The following is a 21,730-nucleotide window of genomic DNA, read 5'->3' on the forward strand; positions in this document are numbered from 1 at the left end:
GCATAGAGTGTGTTGAGGAGGAAGAACTAAAATAAGGATGCTCTTACACAAGCCAGTCACCCATTCTTGCCATCATTTACTAAAAATATTTTTTTTTTAAAAAATCCCTTCTGTTAACTGAAGCACCTAAAAGATTTTTTTTTTGTTTGTTACAAGGAGAAGTCAATTTTGGGAAAAATTTATTTTAATTAGAATCAAAATACATGCAAGCCTTTGAGTAGATAACAGCTTACAGCCACATGTCTATTTCTAATAATCCTCATAATAAAAGCAGAGTTTTAAGTAGAGGTCCTTTCTGAGAGAGGATTTTTTCCTTAAAAACTAACTTGGTTGCAAGCCACAATATAAAACCAAAGAACAAACTTAATTTGCCACTCCTAAAGCATACGGATTAGTAACAGACATCCAGACATACCCAGCTGAATCAGAAAATGTGTCAGAAAATAGGAGGGGTTGTTACTGTTGCTTTTCAATAATATGAAGTGACTGACCACCTGTGAGTACCTCCACTGTCAGCACTGGCAATAGCAAAGGGAACTGATGTTCAGAGATGCAGGCACATCCAGCTTCCACTTCAATATCTACACTTACCAGGGCACTTCCTTCACTGCAGTGCACCCTGTGTTACCACAACATTTACTTCAAAAGTTTTCCATTCTCAGCTCCAGACACATATTACAGGAAACATTTTTTTAAGGATGTGCAACATCAAATTTTATTTGAAACAAATGAGCATACAACCCTTCTTAGGACTACTTAGTCTAACTCTAATACTAAGGAGAACAAGAGGAAAGTGCTAAGACAAATCATCAAAATTCCCAAAGAGAAAGTAAAATTAGAAAAGCCAAATACAAAAAGGCCAAAATGTGTCATATCCAGAACAGAAACACTTGAACAGTCATATTAAACCAGAGCTCCAGCCTGCAGTCCTGAGTTAGAGGCATATAGAGAAGAGTACTTTGAGCACCGAGCCAGCTCTCTGCTCTGCAAGGCACTTCCAGTATCAGGCCACATTCACATCCAAAAACCAGCAGCAATTTTACAGGCTATGAAAGCACACCTGTTTTGGACTTCTACTTCCCTACAAATAGTCTTGTAAAGGAGTGAATAACTACTTAACAAACACTAAAAGGTCACAGACAACTTCCAAATGGCTGGCATTGCCCCAAGCTGTTACAACAGAGTTATGGACAGGCAGATAACAGTTTCTGAACCTAACTTGGCACACCCCAGAAGACCTTAGCATCCTTGCTGAGCTCTTTGCTTCCAAACAGACAAATCCTAAGAGCCTCTTTCTGCTCTCCAGCACAGGCTGGCAGTAAGCACAAATGAATTTCACTGCAGAACATAAACCACAACCAAACCCCAGCACATGTGCAGTGCTGGCTGTGTGCACAAATGGCTCCCAGCCAGCTTGACTCCTATCACTCACAGGCAGGAAGAAAACCAGACAGGCCACTTCAGCAAAGGCTTGTTCGCTGTGGGACAGCAACAGAAGATTTATTTGCACAATTGGACCCATTATGCCATAACTTCTGTCCTCTGACACCCTTTACAGAAATCCTGAAAGGGAAAAGTTAAAGCACAGAGATAACTAGAATTCCCAACAATAGTCCCAAAATGGCTGAGACTGTGTGAAGAGTTAAAACTACCAGCATGCAAGTGACTTCAATAGCACAGGATTATTAAGCCAGCATCCAAACTACATTTCAGTAGCAAAATACTGTCATAATACAGGTAATGACACAACTTTATTATATCAGATATAAAATACTCAGTCTTGCAGGAACTTCACAGTACCAATATTTCCTCTGCTGTCTATACAGGACTTAACTCCCCCAACTAAAGCAGGTATACAAGTGCTTGACTACATCACAGCCAATATCACTGACATGTTCACTGACTGAAAGCCCTATCTTTAACTGAACTGAGAGAAATGCAAATTATCAAAAATCTGGGAAAACTAACGAAGAAAGTCCTAACTGAACATATTCCATGAATTCCTTAAGGTCAAAAAAAAAGTAATCAAGAATAAAAAATTCAAAAAGATGGTCAGATATTTCAGTGCTGACAAAAGTACCTCAGACAGTTCTAGTGCTGTTTCAGACAATCACAGAATATTCTGAGTTGGAAGGGACCCAAAAGGATCATCAAGCCCAACTCTTAAGTGAATGGTCCATATGGGGATCAAACCTGCATTATTTGCACCATGTTCATTACTACTGCTGCCACAGAACACCACACAGAATTTCACATGTGTAAGCAATCTTTTACATTAAGCTGGTTGTTAGCTTTGCTTTGGTTAAGGGAAAACAGAAAACGCATAAAGGGAACCCACAAAGGCACAGTCTTCACAAGAGGTACCATTTCATCATAATGCTGGCCTGTATTTCCAAAGAAGTTATCAGACTGCTGAGAAATTAAGTCCCTCCCTGTAGTCCTAATTTTTATCTGCAGAAGTTCAACAAATTTCCTATGAAGAAATAATAATATAATTCTTAATAGTATCATTCAAGATGCACACCAATTAGTACTATACATTGTATATTTCAAAGATCATTTGTAAAAGGGCTGGAAACAAAAATTATCTTCTTTTCTTTCAATCTGTCTGCATTCAAATTTAATCCATCATGAGGTTTCAGAGCAAAAAAATCAGGCTAAAAACAACTCAAAAAATTCCCAGTCCCTTGGGAATGCAAAGTCTCAAGACACTAAATCTGTCACTGGTTCAGGGGTGATTGCAGACACTGCTGTGCCTCCAACTCACATTTTCAGTTGTACATTTCCAGAAATACATGTGTGTGAGAAGAAACTAAGACAAGTGATTTTTAAAAGGAAAAATATTTAAAACTCAAAGGTGATTACAACAGTCTTGAGGGATTCTTGAAGAATATCCTTACAGTAAAAGTGAATTAAACTGTATTCCAGAACACAGACATTTTTCTTAATATTTATGTCTGTACACTTTCTTTTTCTCTGCCTACTTTCTTTTCTTTTTCAAGACATCACCATTAAAAAAAAATTAAAATCACACCACCAGGAACAGTAATGAAAGAGAAAGTTAGTGAATTGTCCCTGGGCATTTGTCTACCAACAGATGTGAGAAAGCCTAACTGGAAATCACAACCCAGAGTCCAGGGCTCAGGACTGGCATTCCTTTGGCTCATCCCCTACAAATGCCTGGAGGAATCACACACACCTAGAAGCAGCTAACTGTATTATCCATAGGGATGAAACCAAGCCCTGGATAAGGAAAATGACCAAATAAAATTTAAAAATAATAAACTTCAGCTAAACAACCAAATTCAAATCTACCCCAAGTAAAGCAAGTTTACTGTTTTCCTTGCTACCCAATGGTAATTACATTAGCAAAGTTTTATCAATGCCATTAACACTTACTAGTAGGAGCAGCACCACTACCAAACTGCTATAAAACTCAGAAATTCTTTTACACCTCCTCTTTATTTTTTGCCTTGGAATTTAAAAGTAAAATTGTTTTAAAAATAATTAATTCAGAAATTAGGAAGTACTCACATCAAGTCCAGAAGAAAGACATCCTCAACTACCTTAACCAGTTACAAAATCTGGTTGTGGACAAAAGTAATCCCATGGGGGTGCACGTGGCCATCTGCATGAAGCACCCAGGAGCACAGCACTTCTTTATTTCCCAGCTTCAAAGGTGGACACTCCTCTTTCCAAATGCTGACGCTCTTAAGATTTGTTTGAAGTTTTTAGATAACACAACCATACCAAAATAAACATTAAAGTTGCCTTCATATTCTGTTTCACTACCACTGAAAGACATATATTCTTCAAAACCAAGTTGGAGAAAAAAACCTATCTACAATAATAACAGCCAGGGATCAAATGTACAATTTGCACATTAGCAGGAGTTGAAAAGATAAGAATCTCCAAAGCTTATTGCACGTCAGGCACAAAGCAAATAACCTTCCCATGCTAACAGTTTCAACCAGATAATCTTATGGCCTTCCCTAGAAAATACCTCTGCTTCCTGATTTCCCCAGCTTTCTGTCTCCCCAAATACTCACTTCAGTGTAAACATCCTACTTCTCATAAAAGCTGCTGTGAAGTTTAAAAATAAGCACCTCAAATTTCTTGAATTACAAAGAGATGGGAAACCAGACATGAATTAACAAAAAAAAAAAAAAAAAGACAAAAAACGCCCCACACCAAGCACTCACAATAAGTACAAGTATCACATTCAGAAGCTGCTGAAATGTAATCTATAAATTCAGGTCAACAACATTTAATTCATTTGCAGTCTCTCCTGTTTCAGTGTTTTCTAAAATATTTTTCCCACTAGGTATATCAGAAATTCCATTTACAATAAAAAGAAGGCATAACAGAGCTACCATATTTGGATCACTTGCTTTTATCCCAATCTGGCTGATTTTCATGAGGTTTACAGGATATAAAGCAGCTTTTTTTTTTCCCCCAGAAGCTAGAACCAAATATAAAACCAGAGTCACAACAGACTAGTTTGGCAAAACATGGTAGTTGAATTTTGAGTTTCAAAGAACTGTTTGAGGGCCAAGTCACACTGTTTTTCTCTTACATAGTATTTATTTACAAAATAGGTTTCACTAATCAAATGGTACTGAGACCAAAGTACACTGTTAATATGTGAAGTATTTGTTTTTAAAATATCTGTAGTGCTTGAAGTCTTCCCTTTGGCATGTGCTTTTTCGTCAGCACTTCTTAAACTCACCCTCACATACCAGAATTATGATATAAAAATCATCTGTTTCACAAAACGCTCCATTTAATGATACACAACCATTTTTATGGCAGAAGAAGCAAACAAGTTAAAAAGCACTTAGGGGAAATAGAAATTATTGTTTAGAAACAAACTTCTTCATGATCATTAGGTTAAATCAAATTTGTTTCCTAACTTTAAGACACACTCTGTTGTAGCACAATCAGCTTTTCCACTGCTGTTAGAGCATAGGTTGTGTCTACAACAAGACAAAGGATAATTTTTAAGTACTCAGAATCCAGACACAGCAGCAAACGCAGCCACATTTAACACAGCCTCATCTCTTGTTCCAGTCAGAGTAGGTTTTGTCAAAAAACCCACTTGATTACTGAATCTTTTTAGACGACTTGTTACCATATCCATGATTATTAGATCATGGCCATAGGCTAGACACTGGTACATATATCCAGCTGTCAGAGTGAATTTAATCCATTAAATACAAAGGATAGCTATGGACAGGGCTGTTTTCTGTTTATGTATCAGGAAACCTTTTTAGACCAGAAATTTTCTTCCTTGAAGAAATTTAGGCAAATGTATGTATCTGTGTTTTCTTATTTGGATAAGATTCAAATAAAATTTACAGAAGTGAGACATATATGTAATCTGTGAAGGTGTGCTGAAACAGTTTCTGTAATGCTGATATGAGCCCCAGACTGAAATTTGCATTTCCACATTTTTAAATAACAGCGTCTACATTTAAGAAGCTGTATAGTAGACACAGCAAGAACTCAATTGAAAAAAAAAAATTTGATCAACATAAGTAAAAGATTAAATTAAACAAGCAGAGACATCAAACTAAATACAAAAGTAGGGAGTGAATATTGACATTGAAAACAGTGCAAGCTAATTTAACTCTGCTTAGGTCATATGAGGTTGTTGATATTAACCCATTCCAACACCACCATTTACATTAACTGAGCAAGTTCAAAAACACTTCTTGTCTGTTCTACAGTGTAAACACTAGCCCTCATTTTAGAGCTGAGGAAATCAGAAAATAGAAAAGAAAAAAAGAAAGGCAGTTCCTCAACGATGTAGCAAAACAGGAACAGAAATTTTGCCTCTTTGTTACATCCTTTGAAACTCAAGAATATTTTCTCTTCACTAGGCAATGATACAATCTTAACAGAAGCTTTTAATGGAGATAAAAAGCCTGCTTTAACTTTTTACAAAATTTTACAATTTTACAAAAATAACAGCACTAAGTAGAAAGTGAGTAATAGTATTTCCTAGGACTTTGCAATTCCTAGTGATTTTTTTAATATCCATTAAGAGTCATTCCGAAAAAAAAATCACGTTTCAATAATTACGTATTTTGTTAATTATTCAGTATTTCATCTTCCTATAATTTAACAGATCAAATAAAACAATAGCATAGATTATAAAACTACAGAATATTGAAAAGCATTTAATATTTCAATATAGAAGCTTGTTATATGAATTAAATGATCTGTGCCTTTTATTTAAGGATTAGTCATACAAGTATAAAACTATTTCAGAATTAGAATTTTAAAAGATAAATACCTATCTTCTCATACTAACCTCATTTAAAATGCTATCTTTGTTAAGCCTGACAAAATCAGGCCAGTATTTATACACACTTACACATTCAGAACACAATGAGCTTATCTCAATGTATGTCAGTGACCCTACTGCCACAATCCCAAAAACAGCGCCTACTCAATCAGTACTGACTCAAAGGCTAAAAGGACACATAAATAGAACATTTGTTGGAGCTGTGAAAGATCTTTTATTCCCAAACGTGACTTGAGACCAACTGGCACAGCAGTCAGAGGGCACTGGGGTTGTCAGCGCTGTGTGCCTTCCCAAGGAGAGCTGCAGAGCTTCAGGACACACTTCTGCTGAGGCAGCACTGCATTTGCTTAAAAGGGGAAAACAACGACAAGCAGCCACCTTGCAGAGCCCGATTCCCTGGGTTCAGACTCTCCTTGTGAGCAGGGCTGACCTCTCCTCGGTGCAGTATCTGCTGCCCTCACAGCACAGCCTGTCGGTGCAAGCTCCGGTACAAACCGGGAGTACCAAGCCCGGCCTGAAGGGCTCAGAGCAGCTCCGCAGCTTCCCCAGGCCAGGCCACGCTGGAGCCGCTCTCCTGCTGACAAACGGGCAAGGCCAGGCAGGACTGGAAAACAAGGCCCAGCTAAGGATCTCTAGTGCGGCACATGCCTACATCTGCTGCAGCAGGCAGAACATTTTCAAGTACAAATACAGTATTCATTATATCATTCTTCCTTCATTTCACTTGGAAGGCAAAAAAAAGAAGAATGAAGTGTTTGCTTAATTCTCACTTTTATCTATTTCAGAGAAAGTGACAGAGTTAATGGCTATGTTACATAAACAGATGTAAAGGATGGAGCAAGCTAAATGGATAACTTCAGAACTCATCTCATCTAGAGGCTCTTTCAGTAAAAAAGAAATACTTAGACACGGAAGTCCCAGTCCACATAAAATAATATGTGGTACAGTTTTAATCACATTGTCCCCAAACTTTAAAAAAATCCACTTTTTTTTTTCAATTCCTCAGATTTAAAATCTTTTTACCTTCTTAAATAAGCAAAAAATTAATCAACTCCATCCTGACAGCTCATGTAGAAATGGATATTATGGCTGCCTAGTCTGTGCTCTAAAAATTGTCTCTGACTTCTCACACTTCATCTTGATGAAAAACTTCACATATTAAAAAAAAACCCAATAACTATATTATCTAATGTGACACAAGAAATTAATAGCTTTTTCCTAATTTGAAAACAATTAACATTTGGTAACTACAGTCTGAGGAAGAAGCATCTATATGCAAAGATATAGCCGAGTTTCCTGAAAAAGACATCTTATGTAAGGTATATTTTCCAAATATATAAAACTTTACACCTCTGCAAGTGATTTTCCCCCATTAGTGTCACATTTATAAATAAAATGGTAGCAAGACAACCATTTTACTTATAAAAAACAAAAACATGAATGAGAAAAGGATGATGAATGAAGCAGTGTATTTTCCCAACTGTTTTGCCCTATTCAAAACTACAGAGGAAATCTTCAAAAATATTTCTTCCAGGTACAAAAAGGAACAAGTACTGTGGGAAACTCAGACACTGATACTGGTTAGCTGCTAGAACCATTCAATCTCTAAGTGCATTCAAGCTCAGTATGTTAAATACACAAAAAGTTCAGAGAGAAAGGTTTTAAAAAGCTGTAGCTTTATGAACACTGGGTTCAACCAACCAAAGAAGCAAATAATGTATTTCAAGGAAATCTCTGCTTCCCGCTCTTTTCACTCCAGCCATGTGCTAATACTGACAAGGTACCTTCAGACCAATGCACCAAGCACTTCAGGAGATGCAAGAGCTGTGCCAGGAATGCTGCCTTCAGAAGGACTCTCATTGCTATGGCAACAGCATGTTCTGCAGGATCCCAGGCAGAGACAACCTGTGACACACTCATGAGAGATGGCCAAACTCCGCTGCAGCACAAGTGGCACTGTCACACACATGCCAGTTAGCACTTGCAGGAATGCAAGGCACAAAGCAGGGGGGGTTATGAGAGTTCACTTCACTTCCCTGCTTATAAACTGCTGTCTCTGGGAGAAAAAGTACCCTTCACCTTATTAAACAAATTTAGACTATTCAAAGGCCAAAAAGTATATTATCATTAGCATAGAATACAAATTGCATTGAGGCATTTACCCCTGTTCTGGTCTCAAGTTCCCCTAACAGGATGAGGATAAAGGAAAAGGGAAAGGTTAGTACATAGCAAAGAAGCAAACTATTGAAACTATTAATCAGTACTCAACAAGTATCTTGAAATAAAGTGAGTTTAATGAGTATAGCAGACACACGTGGCTAGAAACTCTGGTTTTACTACATCACTCTACAAAAAACCCCAAACAATCTCTCAGAATGCTTCACCTTCTACCCAGAAATGTATTCACAAAACCACCCTTGACATCCTGAGATTTAATCACCGAACATGCTGAGTTTTAAACACCTCACATGCAACACTCTCACCCTTGTAAGCATTTGTATACTACTACACAGGGACCAGCCACTGATTCAAGCCATTTAAAGCCACCAGAAGGAAATTTAAGTTATTTACCCATTTCTGCATTTTATTACATTCCTTTTCAAAATTTAATGTAAGTTACATACATTTTATCTGCATAAACAGACAAAACCCTGCCTGCTGTTGCTCACCTAAGTTCATTCACCCCAGATGATCAGCTCTATCTTTCCCATACACAATAAACACTATAACATGGCTGCACTCTCAATGTTTCTGACAATGCCTAAAATAGTTTAGTCCCTTTTAAGATTCCTTCTGGTTGTACTGTACAGCACTCACACCCTGAAGGCCTGCTAGGATGTTGGGTGTATGTGCTGGAGAAGATGTGGTCTTGCATTCTTTAGAGCCGCTCTCTCCTTCCTTCTGAAGTATCAGCATTATCTGACTTGCTTAGCAAGTAGTAATATTGCAGATTGTTAAAAAATATTGCAAATAATTTAATAAAATTAACAGCTGAAAGAGGAAGAAATATGGGGGACTTAGTTTGTGTTTTATTGGGGTTTGCGCTTTTGGGAAGTTTTTCAGGCTTTTGTATTAAGTTTTTTGGTTTTTATTTTTTTGTGTTGTTGTTTTGGTTTTGTTTGGGTATTTTTGGGGCGAGCTTTTTTAATTGAGGAGCTTTTAAATTCAACATCCTACAAATACAAGTATCTAATTCAGATGTTCCTGTCATAAGTAGTATTGAAAGTTTATGCTCCATTTTTTTTTTGGTGCGCTTACTACAGTCCTCTGGCAAGGGAATATGATATCAGAGATATTTTCAAGGTTACCAAAATGAAAGTATTGCACAGAGCAGAGAACACATGCCAGACATGACATGCGTTTATACACAAATTGGCAGAAATGTGCATTTGTTTTATAAAATCCAGCTAAGGAAAAAATTTTTGCATTACCATTCTATTCAATCCCCTTGCATCTATGCATCTCAAGCACTAATCCTGCAAAGACCTACTACAAAATACAGCCATTTGAGCTCTGCACTAGTAAGCACCAGACATCATTTTTAGAAATACACAAAAGCTTTTCATTACTCAAAAACTCGGTCATCTTCATTAAATCACCATCTCTTCATAAAAGCCTTGGCTTCATTTAGCATTCAGGAAGATGAAAGAGCAGCTCCCCTCCTTATGGATTACTTCTCCATTACAAGAGAATACTTTGCACGTCAAAAGCAAACACTGAAGGATTAAATGATATTGTAGCTTCCGCTCTTATTTATCTGCAATGGGCAGTGAATAGAATTGCAAAGAAACAATCAGTGATTATTTTAAGCTGTGTTCTTTTGCAAGGATTATGACTCATGAAGTTGCTGCATAAAGAACTGGAGCGGGATAGGTGTCGCATTGGAAATGGTCGAAACACCACAATATGAAAAATGTTTGTCCTACAAGCAAAGCTGTCTGATTGAATCATTTCATGGGGCAGCCACAATTGCTCTTGGGATAACAACCAAGACAATAGTATCTTGCATTCAGTAAACAAAAAATAAAAATATACACAGTGAATTCCATTCTCCTACAGAAAACTAAAAATACCTCTGGATTTTTTGTTTATACTGAATTAAAGGTAAAATACGTTTTAAACTCAATTTAATTTAACACACAGAACATGCACATTTATGGTCTGATATTCATCTGCATTTTACCTGCAAAATGTACACAACTAGAAATAGCCAAATTTGGATTTTGATTAACTAGGTACATTTTTCTAACAATTAGCTCAGCACATTCATCTTTACATCTAAAAAGGAAGAAAAGAATACACCATCTAAAATATAACTTCCACAAAAAATGGCTCAGAGCACACTTCAAGATAAAACTCCAGCCCAGCCTAACGTGAGTCTTGTTCTGTTACCACTGCTTCAGCAAGAGCAAAGATCTCTTCCAGAGAGAAGCTAAACACAAAATGTGTCCTACAGTTGTGTTCATGAAAAGCAAAGTAGAAGTGGTTCAAGTTCTTACTAAAAGCCCACACAATGAACAACCTGATCAAGGCACGGAGACACCGCCGGCTCTGAACTACAACTGGCACAAAATGAAACCCAACAGAATCTGCTACCAAAACAAAGCTAACTTGAATGGTGAAATAAATACATCACGTGCTTACAAAAAACAATATAGACAATCTCTGCAGAAGATCAGGAGCAAAAAATCCACTGTAATAAACAAAAGTTACTTCCGGAAAAAAATATGAGAATTGTCAGCTCTATGTAAAAAAAAAAATTAAACCTACTTATATTCCACTTAGCAAGAAATTGCTACTGTAATAAAAATGTACACTTTTGGACCATCTTTTAAATGTACTTCCATAGCCCTAATATGAAAATGTACAACTTGTCTGTCCAAGATAAACTTTTCTTAGTTTTATGCTAAGTTTTTACTACCATTCACAGAGAGCATTTGTCAGCGCTGCACAGTAAACACTTTTAGTCAGGTCTTTTTCACCCCCCCATTCCAAATACTACCTTAACACACCAGCAACAATTATTCTGGTGTGGTCAAGCAAGATTTCTCTCCATTACACTGGTAAAACATGAAGTTTATGCATTTTAAAGCCATTTCAGCCTTTTACTTAAAAAAAATAAGAAATCACATCTCTAGTACACAAGAATCTAACAAAGTCCTGAAGATTGATTGGGTACTTTTTAGCCTGATGATCCTCTGAAAACAGTGAGATATTATAAATATAACAAAAGCTACTCTTTCTGATCATTCTTGGTATTCAGTTAACATCTTCACCAAAGAAGTACGTCCTTTATGTTTTTGAATGTTGTGTTTACAAACACAGTTTTGTGTTACAGATGAAAAAACAAGGCATTCATTCAAGACATTAAAAAAAATTATCATTATCTCATCTTAGAGTCATAATAGAAAAAAATAAGAAACAAACAACTTTGCCCCTACAACCACTAGTAAATAATGCATTGTAGTATTTAAAAAGTCCATCAAGTACCACAAAATACCTCCAAATCATCAGGTTGAAGTATACAATAGAACTGGGGAGTGCTAAATTTTCAAATTAATTAAAAATAAACAAAAAGCAAACAAAACACAAAACACAAAAACTGCAGGACTGGCCATTACAATATAATGCAGAAAAAAACCTCTCAGTTATTTAAAAAAAAAAAATAAAACTTCCTATCCTTGGAATGATAATTTTCCTACCTTTTGATATAATGTTTAATAGCCAAAAGTGATAAAGGTGAATACACTATTTAGAATTAATTATGCATATTCAATAACAATCTCCAAATAATTCACATGCAAAAGAAAACACCGCTTTTGCTTATTTCTTTATTTCCAATCTAGTGACTTCCTCACAGAAGATTGTACAAAACCAATCAAGTTTTGCTACATATTTCTGAAGAAGTGCTAACTCGCTGAATTAGATAATGCCTGCAAAAAAAGGTTTTCAGAGAAGATACTTTATTTCATGAGGTCACTTATTGAAACTGAATTTTCAAGTATGAAAATTAGTATTTATTTTGAAGTATATTTAAGATAGAAGATTTATTTATTATATCCCATAGATCACATCTGGCTCTGGGGGTACTTTAATAAATTTGATATGGTTCTGAAAATGCTCAATGCTATTTCCCTGTAAACATAAACCTTCCACAAGAGTAGCAAACAGAACTGCATCTCCATGGTCAAGAGAGGTCAGAAGCCTAGCAAACTATTTCAGTTCATGTGCAGCTTTGATTTTAAAAACAGTCCCCACAAACTTCACTCTAAGTGGTATTATGGTATTATATTACCAAACAACCTCCTCTTCATAAATACACACAATGTTCAGCCCTGAAAAAATTACACTATGCCTTCAGCAATTTCAGGAAAATACAGTTTACCAAGTTAATGCTAGAGTATAGGGTAGATTAACACAAACTCATATAATGGTATCTGCAGGCTCAGCTATGGATAAAGTAGAATTACCTGAGACAAACAGCTGTCACAGCAACTTGACAGAAAAACATCTAAGGGGTTAAATCCTCTTTGTGTGACAGCTGCAAAAAAGTGAGGGGAAGGGGAACTTTGGCAAGCATGTATCAATGATAAGCTTTTAACATGAAATTCCTTTGCTAAACATCAAAAAGGGACCATAAACAAATACACCCAAAAAAAGCTAAAACTCAGCAAAAGCTGCAGACACTAAAGTTTTACAGGGGGAGATTACAAGCTCAGCTGACATTAAAGGACATACAAATACATAAGAATCCCATTCATACTGCTCTTCCTCCTCTTTACTCAAACCCTTAGTCCTCACATTTCCATTTCTATCAAATCTGCTGTCTGGATAAATACAAAATTTCAAATCCTGTTCCTTCCACATGCCATTAAGACCACTGTCCAAAGATTCTGAATACTCTTCATCACTTAGAGTAGACCAGAAAAATTTGGCAGGACACAGAGTTACTGGCTGGGGGGAGGCTGATGGTGGAAGGTGCCCCATCCTTAGATCCACATCAGGAAAGGACAAGGCAGTACTGCATCCCAGATCTTCTGAAGCCATCCAGAAATCATTGCAAAGATCCTCCTTGCATCCCAAATCAGTAATATTTATATGTGGATTGGAGGTTGCATGCTGTGCCTGTAACACAGTGATCACACTGCTGCTCTCATCTAAGGAAAAAGTTGCTGGAAATGCAGGATTAACTTTTTGAAAGAATGCTTTCTACATGCCAACACAGCAAAATTCAGTTTCCCTTAGTAATGGTGTCAAATGTATCTCTAAACAGAAGTCAGACCAGCACTATTAAAATTCTCAGATCTTCTGTTTGGAAAACAGCAAACAATTTCTGACCAGGCGTCATGAGGTTTATACCATCATCTTTCAAAATCAAAGTCAACAGTAATGAACAATGGACTAACACTTATTTCTCTGCTCACTAAGCTACATTCAGAATACTGAGCTGTTTTAGTCTTTTCCCTCAATCCCTAAAGCCTCAATATCCATATGACCACAAACACCTTGCAATACACTGCTTCAAAGCTGGGTTGTCAGTTCTCTCTACTTATCCAACATTTCCTCCCCTTCTCTTTCTAAACAGGATATGGAAGCTGTATCTCACAGGAATATACACCATACTTCTCAGGACTTTTCATGGCATGCTGGTAATTTATCTTTCCAAAGACAAGGAATGGAAGGAGGAAATGTGACAGCAGCAGTGAGACAGGGGCTGCCCACAGGCAAGCTGCAGTCATGAATTTACTGCCTCTGCATCACCCTCAGGTTTCTGAACGCAACAGGTGAGGGATCCCGACTGGAATCTTGCTCTCACTTGCATCTGGCCCATTTGAAGAGAAACCCATGGGTCACCCACTACAAAAAAAGGAAGGTAAAGAAGCCACAGACACCCTTCTGCTTTCAAGCACAAGGCTTCTTCAACTCTCCTAAGGCTCTTCAGACGAGGACAGAATTTAGCACCCCTCAGACCAAAGATGAAATGCCAGGTTTCCAGCTCTGGTTCACCTTTAATGAAGCTAGAGGACAATCCAGATTTTTATTTTTTTTTAAATAAAAAAGCTATACTGCTGCATGAACAAATGCTTAACAGGCCACTCCAGATTTCCAGCATTTAAGACACAACAAGAGTGCCTTTTCTCTTCAGCAATTGAACAGATCAATGAACAGAGTATCTAAACCATTGCTCCTCCAGGCAACTCTCCCAGATTCTTTTTTTTTAAATTTGGTTTGTTTCTTTTACAAGAAAATTGAAAAGGAAGTAAGAGTTCACAGGATTGACAAAGTCAGGTTTTGTTAATTTTGGAAACACTGTTTGGTAACTTAAGGGACCTGCTCAAGAATTGCCATTGTGTCCATTCTCCAGACACATGGCCCTAATTTAGGGACACTCAGGTTAATGGCAGGCCATCAACTTAAATGGTCTTTGCATCGAGTCACTAATGAGCAGCCTATCCCAATCCAGGGCATCCCTTAAAAACTCAGTACATTAGTAGAGACAAGTGGAAAGGGCAGCCAGTCAGTCTCTTGAATTTGTATAAAAGATACCAAACCAACACAAACAGATACCTTCAGAAGTTTTTGCATATATCAGGAATGTCTGGGTACACACCAGGTTTGTGCCCAAAGCTGGTCACTCCCAAAGTTGCATACTTAGTTTCCATGAACTTCAGAAGAAGCTTACAGACAAGAGAGGTGCCATATTTTGACAATTTGGCTGCTCAACTGTTCCTCTTACTTTAAACTCTCATCCCTCTTTTCTGCTATACATCCACAATATCTCATTTCATCTCTTGGACTGATACCTCCCTGATGCATGTGCACAGCCACGTGCAAAAATAATAAATAATGCTATTAGTACATTGAAAAAGGTATTAAATTGAAAATGGTAGGCCACAGAAAAATACTGCCTCAGAGTTACTCTTCTTGGCAAAAGACAAAAAAAAAAAAAAACACACAAAAGGGAGTTATTTTAGATTTAAAATAAAAACCTGAGATTTAAAAACTCACAAAAAAACTGAGATTGTGATCAAATCTACTAAAAACTATAAGAAAACTGCACTAGTACTGCCTATGGTAGCACATGCATATTGTGACTGGTTGCTAATGGAATTACTGTAATAAATAAAGGGTGCTGGGCAAAATCATAACCATCCAAGTTTGTACTGGTATACATGCTGTAGCTTAGACAAAGGCAAAACAAGAAAAATGTCACTGTAAATCACAAACACTACCTTTACCCATGGCAGCAACAGAAGATTTAGATTTTACCTAAAATCTAAAGAAAAAAAAAAACCAACTCCTGATTAAAAAGCCCATTGGAACAAATCTCTGACTTTTGCAACCTTCTAGTAAAATTTCTAAGACAGAAATGGCTTCATCTTCAGAAGCTGGCCTTGGAGAAGAAAAGAATGACAAGTTCTGTTTCAAACAAGAATTAAGTACAGCAGGTATGACAAGGAATATTTTGTGGCTTAACTCACTGGCTTACATATCAGGTTACTTTTCCAATATGTTTATTTTCACCAGCAGTCTGACCAAGTTATTTGGCTTTATCAGCAGCTTACACGACTTACTGTCACAATATACTACAATATATCAGATTAGTTAACTTATTTTATCTGCAGCCTTCATTCATAACTGATTGACCTGTAGAAAGCAAACCTGCCCCAGCTATCTCTTAATCAAAACACAATGTTCATCTGTTAATCCAAGACAACAATTTCTTACAAATTATAGATCAGCTGTATTAGCTGTTTTATTCATGCAACCCAACTATACATATATTTCTAAAATATAATCAGCAGAAGTCTGGCAGAGTTACAGCAAATCAAGCTTGTTACATCAGGATTAATAACATGCACCCCAGTATTTCCAACACTTCACAAAACCACACCTGAAAAACAAACACAACTTATCCATTCTTTAACAGCAACTAATTTGTCCCTTCAAACTAGGGATCAGTGAGTGATGAGGAAAAAGCACCAAGGAAGCACTCCTTCCTTCTAAATCAGATTTCCCAGAAATACAGAGTCTTAAGAGCCACGGAGACATGCACTGATCTTCACCTACTTAATGGGGGCCATTAGGCTGAATCTCAAATCACTGACAGGTTGGAGGGGGAGGGGAGGTGTTTGCAGATGTTTAAGTTTAAATGAGAAAGAGAGGCCTCTAAAATAAAAAACAATGAACACACTCTTACTTCAACTAAGAAAAAGAAAGCACTTTCCTCTAGCATGCTTGTAAAAATATTACAAAAAGAAAACTGAGTTTAATGGGAAAGATATTAAAGCCAGCTTCACTTCTCTAATTGCCATCAAAACCACTGAAAGTCTCTGTAAGAGGCAGCAACACCCAAAGAAAAAAAGAAGTACTTTTTAGGAATCTGTGCACAGTGGGATTTTCAATCCTAGATAGCTCAAAGGAATAAATACCTCCTCTTTTCATGTTTCTCTTTAAAAAGTGATCTCTGGTCAGTTAAAAAAAAAAAGCTTTTAAGTATTGTTTGTCTTACAAGTTACAAAACACTTGAAATTATAGCAAGATCACAATTAAATCAAAGTACTTAGAAAGTAAATGCCTGTACTTCATCACTGATCTTGGCATAGTTTTTCTACAATACTTAGCAATGTCTCAGAACACAACTAATAAAGAAGTTTGTCACCTCTCACTCCTGCACAGTAATCACCCTAGGTCAAGGCTTAGATCATAACATGACCAGAATTAGGGCATATAATCCACTATCGACTAAATTTCTACAGCTAGAAATGTTTTTAATGAAAATCCACAAATATATACTACTATCATTCCAAGGGGAACTCAGCTGAGGTTGTAGCTTGTTTGACAGTTGCAGTGTTGTAATGAGAATTGGTATTTATAGGAGGACACACCATATTGGTAAAGAAATTCAAGGAGTCACACTGTTTCTCTTAAAGAAATAACTATTCTGGCATTCTCTCTTTTTCTAAAACCTCCAAGGGAAGAAAGGGAAGCATTACCTACAAACAGGACATGCCACATTACCTAGCAGTGCTCTAAGACCTTATGTAAAAATTAAAATTTTATTATTCAAGAGAAAATCATTCTACTCATTCAGGGAAAGCAAGGACTAAGCGGGATGAGGTGTTCAGGCTGTGCTCCCCACAATTAAGCTTTAGGTGCCTGAATGTCTTTTAAAACAAGCTTCAGGGAAACAACTCTCTTAAATATTTGTATTTTTAAAAATTTAAATATTAACTACATTGTAAGACAGATTTGCTGCTTACTATTGCCATTAATTTACACCTGATGTACTTTCAAAGAGGAAGAGGAAGCCAGTTGTTTATTTCAGGAGAAAACCTAACTTGAAGACTCCTTCAAGTATGTAACAATTATATTTGCTACATAGTTTCATTAAATTAAATGTGAAAGACACTCTCTGGAAAATTTTAAAATTACTCAATGGATAAGTTTTAAGATGCTTTTAAAAACAAAAATCCATAAGTGTTACTAAAATGCAGTGTCTTTTGGACTCCCAAGGTAACAGCCCTGACAACCTAAGAGGCTAATAGGGGATGTCACTGCAGAACTTCAAGCCACTACTTCACTACTCTACTGGCATTCTAAACATTTATTTCCATTAACTAAAACACAAACATCTATCCATAGGATCAAAACATGTATCCATAGGATCAAAAATATCATTTCACTGTATTCAAACAAGTTGAACCTACATAAAAAGTTCTATCAAAAACTTACTCTGGTTTCTCTTTTGTAGTAAGTATTCCCTTTAGGGAATGACACAAAGCACCTGTTTTAAAATTGCACTTTTTTCCTACTACAGTCCTAGCTTAAAGGTCTCTGACACAGCAATGAGGTGGACCCAGTGACAATGTGACAATACACTGAAGCCACAAAACATGCAACATGTAAATACACAGTTACTTGCTTTCCAGATGCATGGATTAAGTTTCAACACAAGAAAATTCTAGTTGTCAAATCTTTGAGAGCTACATAGTACTAGAAAATTGTATTAAACTCACATTTTCCTTAAGCACTGAATTTAAAAATAGCATGTCCTTGAGTCAGGAGTATTTAACTATTTGGTATTTTACAGAAGTTTTCTCCCTTCATACAAGGGGGCTAGGAAATTCCTCAATTGAACATCTAGGCTTGATTTTCTTAAACAAAAACACCACAGTCGTTCATGTTTAATACAACAAATATACAACTTCCATGTCAGTATGGCCAGAGACACTAAATACTTCACTGTACTGTAGTTAAAAGTCTAAAACAGAGAGGAAAACCATGGTTAAAGTTAGCAAAATGCACTATAAAGATCAAAACAGCACATCTCTAACTGATCTGAATATCTTATGAGAATATGCACAAATGAAAGATTACAATTCTCTGAGAACATGGAGACTACACTGAAACATTAACACCCAGTGAGATGAACATTGTGTGTCTCGGATGCATCCTACCTGATCCACTGAACTGGCTGCTTCCTAGTGTAGTTGGTCTGGTTTTTCCACTATTTACAGGTGGGGAAAACATCTGCAAAACAAGAAAAAAAAGACATGTTTTAATTGGTTTTGAAAATCTGTGCTGAATTATTAACGGAAACAGAAAAAGGTTAAAAGGAAACAGTCTTTTTTTTTCTATTTCTGCTTGAAAACAATGCAAGACGTGTTTAGACACAAAAAACCAATAAGCTGAAGTACTCCTTAATAGGACCAAAACCTCATTTCTACGTGAACACAAACAACTTAAAACTAAAAGGACACCTACTACTACTGTGACTATTTTAAATAGCTACACCACTTACATTTTTTTTACTCAAATTATATTTCTTACTGATCTGTAAGTATAAAGTAACTGCACAAAGGCAGCATTTAAGATGCAATAGCTTTCTATTATATTTAAAAATCAGGAGCCTTTTTGGTACGGTAAAAGTAACACACAGAAAATACCTACAATTTTCTTAGCCAAGACCATCACTTATTAACTTCTTTTTTTTGTGGGAAATAATTTTTCTTTTGTTTAAATAAGAAAAAAAAACACCCAAGAGCCAAGGTACCAGTGCCACACGCCAGCTTAACCAATGTTAATTATTAGATTATGCCACCACTGGGTCAGCCTGATTTTAACCAGTTAAACCAATTGACCCAGCTGGTATTACAGTATTAAATCTGGAAGTCTAGACATTACATCAAAGTTCAGGTGTCCAACTTGGCTGAGGCAGACCCAGCCAAGCCCTGCACGCTGCTGCCCCTGCTCCTCAGTTCGCACGACCACGGAGAAGTCATGAGGAGACCTCAGAGAATATCCTACCGCACTGAAGTCCAGCAAGTCGCTCAATTCCTTGTCAGTTCCTATAGCGGCCATCCTCTGCTGCTGGGAATTCATCTTCCTCCGCTCCTCCGATCACCTTTCTAGGGCACAGGGAGAGAGGCACAGGCAGCACTTCACGGCGCGAACGGGCCCCGGCGAGCAGGGGCCTCCCTCCGGTACCTGCGCCCCTGGGGCGGGGTGGAGACTCCCGGGGGAGCCTCGCTCGGCCGGGCGGGCGGAGGGGATCGGCGGCAGCAGCTTCCCGAACTAACCAACTCTCTTCAAGTTTCCTCAGGCTCCCTCCTCTCCCTCATTCCACTTCTCCCCCAACCTCGAGCAAGGCACGGTCACGCCGCAGAAGGGCGGCAGCCAGGAATTAAGTCCCCCCCAGGCAAGAGAAAGCAAATAAACAGCCGCGGCCCGGCGAGGTCCGGAGAATTAGCGAGAGATTAAGTGACTCACTGTCCGCGCAACAATGGGGCTGACGAGCGGGGCCGGACGAGCCTCAGCAGAGCCATCCCTGCCCCGGCATTACCGCCCGCCGCCGGTGCCGGCTCCCCCTCCCCCTCTCTCCCGACCCACCCACCGGGGGCCGCGGCCGCCGCTCCGCGCTCGGGACCGCGGCGGGCCGGGAGCCGCCCCCGCGCGCCGCACGCGCACACGCGGGACCGGGCGCGCGCGCCACCAGCGGGCGGGTGGGGGGGGTGGAATGCGCGTGCGGCGGCGGGGACGGGAGGGGCCCGCGCCTTCCCTTGTGCCGGCGGGCGCCGCGGGGGAGCCGCCGCGGCCCCGCGCCCCGGCAAGTTTCCGAGCCGCCCGGTCCTTTATGAGCGCGGGTAGACGCCGAGCGCCGCCCGCGGGGACTCGCTCCTGCCCGCCGTCCGCGGCCCGGAGACCCCGCACGCCCGCTCCGCCACCAGCGCGGCCGGCCCCGGCTGCCGCCCCTCGGGTTCCCCAGAAGAGCCTCTGCCTCCCCCGCGGTCTCTCCGCCGCCGCCCCGGGCAGCCCCACTCCCGCCCGCGCGCCCGCGGCCCCGTCCCCTCGCCGCCGCCTCTGCCCCTGCGAGCGCCCGGCCGCCGCTTCCCTCCCCCGCCGCTCTCTCCCAACTTCTCGCGGCCGCCCGCACTTACCCGCTGCCCCTGTACGCTCCGGTGACCAGGGCCGGGCCGGCGGCGGCGCGCGGGCCGCGGGCTGGGTGGGAGGCGATGAGCCGAGCGCTCCCCCCCCGCTGGAAGGAACTTGTGGGTTCCCTCAGGCGGACATTTTTTTGCTTACAGAGCCTCAGCACCACGTTCACGGCTCCGGCTCCGTATCCCTCCGCGCCGAGCGCCGCCGCCTTAACCCTTGTCGCGCCGCGCCGCTCCCGAACGGGGCGGGCGGGGATCTACGGAGACCCACGGGAGCCGCCCCGGCACCCGCCTCGCCCCCGGACGCGGCGCCAGGACGCCCCAGCAGATGGGGAGAAGCGGGTCCCCTCGGGCAGCTCAGGGAAACACGCACCCCGCGGGAACAGACCCCTCCCCAGCGCTCCCCAACTCAGCCAAACCGACAGCAAACCTCGACATGCAGCACTGCCGGCAATGCACGTGCCCCAAAAGACATTATCGCACTCACCCTGAATTCACATACCCTAAAATACGCCCAAATACTTTCAATATATCAATACACAGTCTTACTGCTCAAAATAAAATGGCATGTAAATTACATTAATTTTTAAGCATTCATTAGCAGCCTCCTCTTAAATACGTGCCATTAAAACCGTAACGTGTCGAAGCACAAGAACATGGCTGTTACTTCAAGAACACACACTCAAATAAACTCTGCAGCCCTCTGAAACAGGTGATGCTAAAGGTGAACCAGCCCAACGGCTTCCGTGCAGGAATGGGAAGCAGCTTGCAAAGAACCTGCGCCCTCATTTGGGTCCTGCCACCGCTACAGACAAATCACTCTTTTGTGCTCCTTCTCCTTCTCACAAAACCGCCCTGCCAGCCTGTCCTGCTGGGGAGTTGTTCCGTGTCTGTGAACCAGCCCACACCGCAGCGTACCGGCCCAAGGCAGGCGCACGGCTCTCCCGGCACCGAGCGGAGCGGGGCCGGTGCGGTGCCGGGG

At 39.7% G+C, this 21,730-nt stretch overlaps 1 protein-coding gene across 7 annotated transcripts in view; it reads right to left on the minus strand.

The window, feature by feature from the left end:
* The window catches only part of TCF12 (transcription factor 12), a 160,466-nt gene extending 139,549 nt beyond the window's left edge, over window positions 1-20,917 (minus strand). For 2 of the 7 annotated variants that reach the window (XM_064722652.1, XM_064722648.1), the window contains exons 1-3: window positions 20,752-20,917; window positions 19,622-19,722; window positions 18,772-18,844 (exon numbers count right to left, since the gene is read on the minus strand). In XM_064722652.1, coding sequence (XP_064578722.1) covers window positions 18,772-18,844; window positions 19,622-19,696 — 148 coding nt within the window. In that variant the 5' untranslated portion in view covers window positions 19,697-19,722; window positions 20,752-20,917. Of the gene's footprint in view, window positions 1-18,771; window positions 18,845-19,621; window positions 19,723-20,083; window positions 20,170-20,751 lie in introns of those variants that run through there. The other 5 variants (XM_064722650.1, XM_064722647.1, XM_064722649.1 and 2 more) reach the window with 3 other exon arrangements.
* Between the last annotated feature and the right edge of the window lie 813 nt (window positions 20,918-21,730).

This window comes from Zonotrichia leucophrys, chromosome 10, assembly GCF_028769735.1.
Source record: "Zonotrichia leucophrys gambelii isolate GWCS_2022_RI chromosome 10, RI_Zleu_2.0, whole genome shotgun sequence".
Taxonomy (NCBI): domain Eukaryota; kingdom Metazoa; phylum Chordata; class Aves; order Passeriformes; family Passerellidae; genus Zonotrichia; species Zonotrichia leucophrys.